Consider the following 11,942-nt stretch of genomic DNA (forward strand, 5'->3'; position numbering starts at 1 on the left):
GGGAACCTTGTTTGCATTTTTACCTGGCAGTGAGGTCTGGAACTCGGTTCCCAGTCTGGGGGAACCGGTTCCCTGTGTTTTGTTTGGTTCGTGGCTTGGGTAGAATGCCCTGGAACCCGGTTCCTAGTCTGGGGGAACCGTTTCCTGTGTGTTTTTGTGTTGGGACCTGGGTTCATATATAGGGGAACCGGTTCCCTTACTTGTTTTTGCTCCTTTTCTTTTCTAACTTCAATCTTTCGTAACTTTTTGCTCGTAGCTTTGTTTTGCATGTTCTTTATATCGTTGGAAAGCTTATGAGATGTACTATCTAGTTAGATGCTTGGCTTTTATTAATTTGTAGATCATTCATGTTTGTTTTCTCTTTGACATTTCATCGTCCATTTCATGTTTATATTACTTGTCCATTTCTTTTAGGTTTATAGTAATAACGCAATTCCGATTGCGATGTTTGTTATCTCTAACTTGTGTGCTAGTGTGCAAGAATTTTGGATAGTCACCGATCGACGCTTATTACTTGAGTGTTCTGCTTTATTTGCGGGACACAATTTCATTCACTCGTATCGTGTTCTCATCTTTGAGACACGTTTCTCTTACTTTATATCTGCTTACATGGTTTGCTTGTTCCTCTTGCATGTGTATTGTGATTATGCTAGACGCCTACGTTGACGCGTGATTTATTTTCACGATGTCGACCCTTGTTTGCTTACATGGCTAATCAGTGTGCTGACTATTTGCTCTTGCCTTTGCTAGCTCGCTTGCGGGATCCCTGGTTTTCTTTCTTATTCTGCTGCAGTTTATGGATCATAATCCGTTTGATATTAATCTCGTTTCATTTTATCTTTTCTTGCACTTTATCGCTTTTTTCGCACATTCTATAACATGAGAAGTAGGACTTAGGCATTCATCTGGACAAGCCCCCGAAAGAGGCTTTATTTTGTTGGTGTGTTTATATTTGTGCTTTGCGGTAGGGAGTCACGGTGTAATAAGACCTTAAAGGCACTCCGTTAAGTCCTCATGGAAGGCATGCGGAAAGGGTTAGCAATCAAACCCCGCCTAGTCTCATCGAGTCCGTTCAGTAAGCGCATGCTACGCGTTGCTTGCTTCTGAACTAGAACAAGACCCTGTTATTGAGTATGTCAGGAAAAGGGTTCATGCAATCGGACCCCCGCATTTCCTATAGCTCACGTTAACCGACGTTGATGCTCGGTGTGCGCACGCACCGTTTTCCTTTTGGATCCGCGATGAATTGGTTGCTGAGAGGGATTTGCTCCTCTTGTCTATGGCCCGATCATTTTCGCGAGGTCTAATGCTTGGTTGACTCGGGTGATCCGCTCCCCTTGGCTATGGCGGAACCGCTTTTCTACCACTTGGCCTGCACCGGTGGTCTTGTTTGCTTTACGAGCGGAGCTCGTTTGTGTGATATTCTTGTTTGCATTCACTTCTCCCCGTAGGTCGCTAGTTTAGTTTAGACTTGTACCCTTTGTATGACAACATAGGTAGCAAGCTTTCCCCCTTAGCTTAGGTTTTCCTCATGCATTCTTTTAAAACACAAACCACACTCTTTGATTTTCTTTTCTTAAGAGCTTGTTATTTCCGCTCCATTCCCAAGCGTAAGACTCCAAAGGTCGAGCAACGGAGTGTGAATGTAACTCGTTCACCTAAAAAACACAAAACAAACAGAAACTAGTTAGCCGAGCTACGATACCTCTGATTCCTCAAAAAGGATACGTAGGCAACGGGGTAGGGCCCGTGCGAGTATAACTCATTCCTTTCCCTATATTTTGCATGCATTTTAGTCCAGGTTAGCGCAATTTGTTTACACACCCATAGTTTTAGACACAAGCGGGGATACCATCGAGTACGATGGGCTCGAGGGGTGCTAACACCTTCCCCTCGCGTAACAGACTCCCTTACCCTTTTACCCTGGTCATGAGACCGTTGTTTTGTTTTGTGGTTTGCTGACATTCCCTTCCTTTTCAGGATAAATATGTTAGTGGTGACTCTGTTAATTTTCGCGGTAGCGACAGTAATGTATGAACGATCAAACACAAAATTATATTTTTCTCTATAAGTGTATGTATGGCTTAATAAATATTTTGTTAAAAACCGAACCAACCCAACCCATTTTTTTTCTCTTGCGATTCAGATAATTTTTAACATCAAAACCGACCAAACCGCACCGCAAACACCCATATCATTTAGTAAGGTTCATTCTAATCATATTTTGAATTAATTATTTAGAATTGAGTCAAAGGAAATAAATACACATGTATATATTTTAATACACTTTATTGTTATTGATATAATATATTATATTGTAGTTGATTAATTTTTTAATATTATTTATTTATTTTAATATGATATATTTTTTTCACGAAATCTTATTTTTCAAACCTAATCGATTATAGACATTCCTTAATAATATATTACTTAATGTTATATTTCGATTTGATTTTTATAATTTTATTTCTTTTATCAAAAATATATTTTGGCCATTTCATCTATACTATAGAGGTAACATGTCCAAATTGTAGTGGTGAGATGTATAATTTTTAGGAGTTCCTCTTCCCACTCTTATGTGTGCTGCCTCACCATCATGAAAAGTCACAATTGTCCTTAGCTTATGGAGATTCATCTTCAGACGCATCTTTTTCACACACTCTTCAACGCTAATGGATGAAAAACTCTTATTCTGTTAAAAATATCGAGATGCATCTCCGTATCACCTATAATGGTTTCGAGATGTATCTCGGTAATGTATCTTGTTAGTTCAAACCATCACAAATTGATGCGAAACACCTTATTTTGTTAAACATTTAGTCCGAAGATGCATCTATGGAATATGACATGTTTGTTTAAACCATAAACAACCAGGAACAATGGGAGAACGAAAAAACAACATAAATTAACATCAAAATAAACATTACATAGATAATCGTTAATGTTAATATAAATTTAACATTACATTCCATTATAAATAGGTGGTTCAGAACGTTGCAACATCCTTAAAATATATTCAGTTGATCTAGTAATCGTCGCCTCAACTTCAATTACACCCTTTGTTGAGTAATGGTATAGTATACTCCACAGAACCTTTAAATCCTCACCAGTCTTCAATTCAAGCAAACTGAACTTTATTTTCCCTCCATTGTCAATCAAGGGTGTACGATACTTGAGCTTGACAACTCTATGATTTTCTAAATAACGTAGGAGAGTATTCAGTTTGGATTTCACATCAACCAGAAGTATATCCTCACAGACGCTAAACTGAAGTGGGAAATTTGCTCCATTAAAATACACAAATGTAAGATGGGAATATGTATTTATTTTGGTAAAGGCATATGATGCAACTTAAATATCTTTGGTTCGTTTCCTTCTAAGAATATATTTTGGATTTTTTTGATATTTTAAATTCTGAATTGTTTTAAAATAAAAGTTGAAACTAAAAATAAAATTCAATTTTATATTTAAAAAAATGAAAAATAAAATATAAAATCCAATGAGGTAGTCCAGTCACGGTTTAAAAGTAGAAAAAAACTAATTAGAAAAAAATGACTAATATGGTCCGGTTAAATTTTGTAAATGATTAAATAAATTCTTTTTTTGTAAGGGATTAATTTGGGTTATATATTTTTTTATGAAGGATCAAAATGACTTTTAACTCTATATATTATATTTAGGCATGACAAATAAACCCGCCCCCGTCGGGCCTCGTCCGTCCCCGTCCCAAAATTAGCAGGGAAAACCCAGTTTAACCGATGGCGGGTGTGAATGCGGAGAAAACCTAATTTTTGTTTACGGGTACGAGTGATGCTAGTACTCACCTTGCACCCGCCAACTAAATTTAATTTATTTAATTTATTATTAATAGTTTTATTACTCATTTACACTTTTAAAGTTATAATATCATGTTTACTAGAATTATTATTTATTTATTTTTAAATACAATTTAAATAAAAATATCAAACATAAAAAATGCTTTTAAACTAATCAATTATTTAGTTTAATTGTTGATTTTTATTTTTATTGAAAAAAAGTGTAAATTTTAAAAAAATTAAAATTTTATTCGGGCGGATGCGGGGAAACCCGTTCCTTGTTAGGGGCGGGGGCAAGGGAACCAATATTAGCACCGACCGAGTTTGGGGGCGGAGGCGAGTCTGGGTGTGCTTAAACCCGCCTCCGCCCCGCCCCGTTGGCATCCCTAATTATATTTTACATCTATCATAATATTTCACCGTGTATTTATAACATATTCATTAATAAGAAATTATAATATATTCAATTGCAGGTGTGGAAATAGAACCGTGATCCTCTCTACCAAATCCAGTCTCAATCACCACTGGACCAACTATCGATGGATAACATATTAATTTTATAACAATAAATAAAATATATTAAAAAGGTAATAAACACCAACGTAAAATAAAATACCTACAAAATACAAGAAATGACCCAAAATAGATAAAACTAAATAAAATTCAACAAAGTGAATATAAACAACTAAAAAATGCAAATATAAATTAGACTAGGGATGGCAATTGGACCGTCCCTAGTAGATATCTGTAAAAATTACCCACAACGGATAAGGTAAAAACCCGCAGAAGTGGGTACGAGTAAAGGTGGCAAAAGGGAATGCCCATCCTATTTAGACCCGCCTCGCAAAAGCCTGCAAGCAAACGAGACTTGGCGGGACAAACATAGTTAAGAGTGCAACCCTAAAATTTTGGCTCACCTAGCAAAAAAATGAGGGCAGGACGGGGAATGCCCGCGGACTTTGTATCTTTTAGGCCTAAAAATATAAATTTTATGTAAATGCCCGTGCCCGCAAAAGCCTGCAACAAAATGGGACGGGACACACATATTAGAGATTTCAAGCACAAAACCTTGACCCGTCCCGCGGAAAAGTGCAGGCAAAACGGTAATGCCCAACGTGCCGAACCTGTTTTGCCACCCTTAGGTACGAGCATGAGTATGGGCAATTACCCACGAAAGTTAGCGTGTATGGGCGCAAATACACCCCCATACCCGCATAGTGTACATTTATATATTTTAATTTTTATTACTACTTCCGTTTCTTTATATAAGAGACAATTCAGTTTTCTATTCAATATACATACCAGATACATTGATTATTTAATGAACCTAAAAAGTGAAATGTCTCTTATAAAAAGTGACATGTATGCTTATCAATTTTATTAAATACATCTTTATTAAACTTGTACGCATTTGAATATAAATGTTTGTTAATTTTTTAACTCAATAATAACATCCTTAATTTTTTTTTTAAAATGTTGTTAAAACTTAAAATGATATGATAAATTATAATTGATCAATTTTTTAATTAGAATTGCGATTAAACAAGTATGTGTATGAGTACTTAGGTACCTAGAAGATACGAATACGAGTACAAACATTAGTATCTATGCGAATATGAGCTCGAGTACGAGGATTTTTTCCCACCGCAAGTATAAGGACAAGTACTATAGTACTCTATCCATATCTACCCATTGTCATCCCTAAATAAGACCACCTAGCAACATGGAACAAAACGCCACTCCTGAAGAACCATGAGCTAAGTCTAATAAATTGATTTAAATCAAATTGATTTTTAAATAGATATATAAAATCGAGTCGCATATAATTTTATCTTTGAATTAAATGTGTTTTTACCTCAAAACTAATCCAAACCGCTGTTATCCCTACTATTATTTAAAGATGTTTCAATTTATGACTTTTGTGTGGGTGAGTGGTACAGTTAGGGGTGGAAATAGGCTAGGCCGAGCTAGGCTTTTCCAAGCCTAAGCCTGGCCTGCCAAAAAAACTGAAGCCTAAGCCTGACCTATAACCTGTCGTAGGCTTATTTTTTAGGCCTGAGCCTGGCCTTTTCGAAGGCCTGGTTAGCCTGTTAGCCTACATAAAAGCCTATTTGTTTTAGGCATATGTACATAAACAATTAATATAATGTTTAAATAGACTAACTTATTTTAACTTACCTATTAGCATAAGTTCTATGAGACTATTTGTTTAAGAGAACTTATGAAAACAATGTTCATATGATGTTTTCATCTTATTTTCACAAGTTCTTCAAGATAACCAAGTTTTATTTGTGTATTTTAATTCAAAGTACAAAACATAACATAATGATCATAAAAAAAGAACTCATATTTATTTAAATAGGCCGGCCTGATAGGCTTAAAAGGCTATTTTTAGGGCCTGAGGCCTAGCCTTTTTAACTAAATAGGCTTATAAAGAAGCCTAGGCCTTTTCTATTTAAAAATAATGTGTGGCATGGCCTGAGCCTATATAGGCTAGCCTATAGGCCCCTGTTATCGGCCTGGCCTATTTCCACCCCTAGGTACAGTAGCAAGGTGCAGGAGAGAATGCTCACTAACAAGTTATAAGTAATGGGCCTCATCTCAAGCCCGTTTGGCCCAAACTATCCAACCCCAAAAGAAAAAGAAAAAAAGAAAAAGAAAGGAACCATCGGTGGTTCTCTTGCCAGGCTCATGTCATAACTAGTTTAATCAGTCGTCCACCACTACCACCACCACCACCACCACACTCTGATCACCGACTCTCTCCGTTCCCGATTCCGTTCATCTTTCCATCCTTCAATTTTCAATTTTCAAATTTCCCCATCTCAAATTCTCTTATTCAATGTTTGAACTTTCTCATATGAGATCTAAACCAAAACCATTTTTCTTCAGAACTCACATATAAATAACACAAACTCATTTTTCTCAAATCCCAATCTGAAACCCTAACTGGAATCCCGATCTGAACCCTTCCAATGTCTTGTTTAGCGCTCTCTCTTCAACCATCCAACGGATCCGATATTCTTCTCCAAACTCGCGAGTGGTTCCCACCCTCACGCGCTCTCGGCGCTCTCTCCGCTTTCCGTCACACTCGCCGCGCCTTCGCCGCCAACAAGAATAAACATGTCGTCCATGAAGACGCTTACGCCGCCGAATCAATCGGTGACGATCCCCTCGCTGCTTCCAGTGGCCAAGTCATCGTCGGTGTTGAGAGCCGCTACCGTATTGTGTATCGTTTAGTTAACGGAATCTATGTTCTTGGAATAACCGTCGCCGATCATGATAACTCCGTTAATGTTTTCGAGTGTATTCATATTGTTAATCAGGCTGTTAGTGTGGTTGTCACCGCCTGCCGTGGTGTGGATGTCACGCCGGAGAAGCTCGGTCGAAAATACGCCGAGATCTATATGGCGCTTGACATTGTTCTACGTGGCGTTAGCAATATTCGTCTCGCTGCTATGCTTTCCACCATGCACGGTGATAGTATTGCTAAGATGGTGCATTCTGCTATTGACAGCGAGAACAAGATCCGTGGGGCGGATAATTGGTCTACGGCGGAGGTGCATTCTGTCGAACACCAAGCGAGCATTGATGCATTTGCTAATGCGAGATTTGAGTTGCCGCAGGAGACTCTTGAGGCTGGGGATGAAGTGGTGGCTAGCCTTGCTGCTCCGGTGGCAAGTGAACAGACGGAAGAGATTCAGCCGAAGCAAAATCAGGAAGAGGCTCAAGTGGAGAAGGATCCGTTTGCAGCTAGTGATGCCATTAACAAACCTCAAGAGCTTGTGAGTGGGTTTAAGAAGACTAAGGATGGTTCTTCCACTGATTTGACTACAGCTTTGGAAGGTCTTGATGTTACCACGTTGCCACCTCCAGAGGCAACACAATCAACACATATAAATGTGGAGGGATTTGAAGGGAACTATGGTGGTGTTGAGTTTGGAATGGAACAAGCTTCAATTGGAGAAGCTTTTGAAGGTTTCAATGATGCTTGGGGTGGCGGACTGGATGTTTCGGAGTTCGTGGGTACAACTAAGGCTCCAAAACCACAAGGTCTTGGTGGAGTTGAGCTCTTGCAGACAGGGCCAGATGTTGCACCTAAAGCAACAGCTGGTGAGAGTGGTGGTGTACTCGAGAACTTGGTTAAGAAAACTGAAATGAAGGGTCCTGAGATGTATATTTCTGAAGAAATTAGTGCAGAGTTCAGGGAATCAGAGCTTGCAAGGGTGGGATTAATAGGTGTTGTTTACCTCAAAACTTTGCCACCTAAAAGTTCTGGCGGTGATAAAGAAACTGAATTCTCATTCCGAATTGAGGGAACCAAAGCTGTTAAGAGATTTGCTTTGCAGAGTTCTCGTGTTAGTAGCCTAGAAAATGGAATGTTTCATGTGAGGACAGCGGCTTCAGAGGAGCCTATACCAATTATGAAGTTTAGCTTGCTTCCAAAGCATACACCTTTGCCTTTGAGAGTTCGGCTTATAAAGCGACACACGGGGAGTTTCATTTCTGTGATGATACAATATGTTTCAAACCCTGATTTGCTTGCTCCATTGACTGATGTTACATTCATTCTGAAACTACCAGTTGACCCAACACTTTTGAAGGTTTCTCCAAAAGCTGTTTTGAATAGGGTTGATAAAGAAATTAAATGGCACGTGCCAGAGATTCCATTAAAGGGCTCTCCTGGAAGGTTGAGAGTAAGGATGCCCGTAGATTCTAACGAAGATGATGATGAAGAAATTGAGGTAGTTGGTTATGTGAAATTTTCGATACAAACAACTCAGACATTATCCGGAGTTTCTATACGACCTGCTTCGGAGGGCAAGACAGACTTCTACGAGGTTAGTGACAAACTTGAAAGTGGGGTTTACATGTGCAACTGATTTGTATTCATAGATGATTTTTAGGACCTGTAGTTTTTTATTTTGTGTTCATGTGATTGTATGATTTGGTAATTGGTTGTTTATAAACATTTTGGATATTGAGCATGTACCTTGAGCTGTGAAAAATTGTTTGTGTGTGCTTCGGCTATTAATTTTCATCAATGGATTGTATTTGGTCTTCGCAATATCTTATATTTAACACAGTACTTTCTACTACCTTCTGAAAATATTAGCACAATAATATTAGGAAGGGTAGATCCTTGATAAGTTTGGATTGAGAAATGTTGGTTATAGAACTGTAATACTCCCAGCTGCATGCTTTAAATCCTTTGAACGTGCTTTCAAGTTAAAGAAGTCTTTTGTCCAGAAAATTTATTAGGTGCTACAATTGTCATCGATATGGAACAATCCTAGAGTAAGCTTCCTCCTCTTGACAGGGTACTTCTGCAATAAATAAACCAAGCATACTCTTTTTGCTAGAGTACAATCTTGGTAAACCTAAAGTTCTCATTTTTCAGATCATCTCTGGACAATTACAAATTACAACATCATTACTAATTGTTAGTTAATTATACTGAAAGTATGAATTACACTACACTCCTAAAGGATATTTATAAATAATAACCCTAAGATGATGGAATTTTTTGACAGTTTTCTAAGAACTTAATTGTCCTAAATAAATGATAACATAATTCTTAATTCACACTATTAATTTATGAAATACTTCTCTACATATTGCATCATTCTCCATTGCTTTTGGATAGTTAGACATGTTGCACACATCCAAATGATTATTCAAGGGTAATATTGTATTTAATAATCCCCAGTTTGACAATGGGTGAATGGTGACAAAGGAAGTTTGTAATCCACACACACAAATTCAGGTGTGAATAAAAGGATAGAAATAATGCTCTAATACACATTTGTCTGTTGTTAGACGACCTAAGAGTACCGCTCTTCCTTTTACAAGGGTACTAGCTGTTAGGTGCCATATATGTTTCTGCAGGCCCAATTGTCCTAGTCCTATTAGAGAAACGGTAGTTATTACAGGAGAGCGAAAAAGAGAAAGGGTTGAGTTTGTTCTATAGGGGTTGAAGGATAGAGAAGCAGTATCTTTGGGAAATCATCTATGTAGTTTTGGACAGAGAATGTTATTCTCTGTAGGAGCTCGTTGGCATTAGGATGTTCATCCTTTTGCAACTATCTTTCATTTACATGACTAATACGTTACTTTTTCAGTATGTGTATTTTTATCTGTTTCGTCTATGTTCTATAAGTTGCGGTGATACGGGTATACAACAATGGTCCGACCTGCCGGATTTGTGATGGGATCAGTGCTTTACCGAGATGAAAATCCACAAATGGAGAAGAAATAAGATACTATAAGAGATCACATGACCAACATTCAAAAGAATTTGAGAGACCTGCTGATCCAACACAAAGAAAATCACAATCAGTTGGTTGCTTAGTTATCCAAAAACCATCTGAGTAAAGGAAGTGAGGAGTGAGAGGGAGATTGAAGCATCTGAAAATTGCTCACCGATGGAGGATTGTATTGCATCAAGCTGGAGGAAACTACATGGAAAATCGTTGGAAGTGCTCCATCAATATCCCCAAAAGGTGGAGCCGAAGATGGAAGGGGCAATTGAGGAAGATGAACCCAGCAACAGCTAAAAGTCTTGCAAAACGAGGATGAAGGTGAGTGACGGCTTCTCTGATAACGATAGGTCAAAGTTTGATGTTGACGTAATCAATTCCTTGGTCTTGAACATTTCAGTCAGCGCAGTATTTTCATCAAAAGCATCAGATAAGGTACTGTATGGTGTAATGAAGGAGATTCAAACAACATCTGGCTCGACCGTGGTTCCAACACCACCAAAGCCGCCTGACTCTAACCCAAAAGTGGTTGACCATGTATGGTGTAATGAAGGAGATTCAAACAACATCTGGCTCGACCATGGTTCCAACACCACCAAAGCCGCCTGACTCTAACACAAAAGTGGTTGACCAAGCATCGTCACTCTTAGGGAAGCAAAAGCCATTTGAGTTGTTGGATATCGGACAACTCACTGCAACTTTCCCACGGCCGGATCCACCACCCAAGCCGCCAGATGCGCCGATACTGGTCGGAGGCCGAGGTGCGACAGTCTCTCCTCAACCGGAACCTTCAATCATTGTTCACCGTGTAGTAACGATGACGTCCTTGACGATGACGTCACTGCAGAAGGAGTTAGAACGGGTGTGTGTGATAGAAGATCCTACCCGAATGAAAGGAGATAGAAGAGCAAATTTGTCATTATGTAGGTTAGGTCAAAACTTAGACATAATAGGCCTGGTTCAATTAGATGGTGTCATACCACTACTGGACCCAATTGCAATTGGTTGTAACCAAGGGAAACCATTCAGAATCTACAGCAAGAGGCACTCAAAGCAGAACTTAACCAAGCTCAACTAGATGGGTGTGCAACATTCTCGTCAATATTTCTCGAACGAGCTCCCATGATTATGGCCACATAACGTAGAAACACATGTGTTTGGGTTTGAAGTCGAATTTTTCGAAAAACACAACACCAGGAGAGTTCGTGTATGATAAGAGAAAATGGCAACTGTAGCAGTGGCCACCTTTTGTGTGGGGTCACTCTATCCTTCTGTTATTACTATCCACACCACCGCCACTGCAAACACTTCAAGTTCATTTTGTGAAGCGGCTCACACCCAGTTGCAATTTGACAAGTGGGGTGCTATTTTTACCGGCAAAGAGAATGATGCGGATGCATATCATAAAAATTAAAAAAGGTTATGTGTGGAGTTGTTTTTCACACTCTCAAAATGCAGAGATCGTGGCAAAGAGACAAGGAGATTCGATATGCTAAGTAATATTGTTCCAAATCAATTACTTCAAATATTAATCATGAATGGAAGGGGATGAGGTCTCTTATTTTCTCAAATGGGGTGCAAAGGAGTCTCGGGAAGGAATTTATAGAATTTTTGGGAAGAGGAGCATCATGGATTGTAAAATTTAAGATCAACAAGAAAGAGAACAAGAAGACTAATGTGGATTCAAGGGCAGTTATTAGGGAAGGTATGTCCTCATTGAGCTTTTCTAAGAAGGCGATATCCAGGCATGAAAGTATTAAATCAGTACATGTTGCTACAAGTAAAGCACTTGTTAGTTCTGGTCAAACTGCAAAAGATGTCCTTTTTGAACCTGATGAAGAGGAGCCAGAACATCTTATTCTTATAA

General features: G+C 38.5%; 1 protein-coding gene across 1 annotated transcript; it reads left to right on the top strand.

Annotated features, from left to right (window-relative positions):
• Positions 1-6,440: 6,440 nt before the first annotated feature.
• LOC131628453 (uncharacterized) lies at positions 6,441-8,883 on the top strand. Its single transcript, XM_058899296.1, has one exon. It carries the CDS (start codon positions 6,791-6,793, stop codon positions 8,696-8,698), a length of 1,908 nt encoding a protein of 635 aa, XP_058755279.1. The 5' UTR covers positions 6,441-6,790; the 3' UTR covers positions 8,699-8,883.
• The last annotated feature ends 3,059 nt before the right edge of the window (positions 8,884-11,942 follow it).

This window comes from Vicia villosa, linkage group LG1 (assembly GCF_029867415.1).
Source record: "Vicia villosa cultivar HV-30 ecotype Madison, WI linkage group LG1, Vvil1.0, whole genome shotgun sequence".
NCBI lineage: Eukaryota > Viridiplantae > Streptophyta > Magnoliopsida > Fabales > Fabaceae > Vicia > Vicia villosa.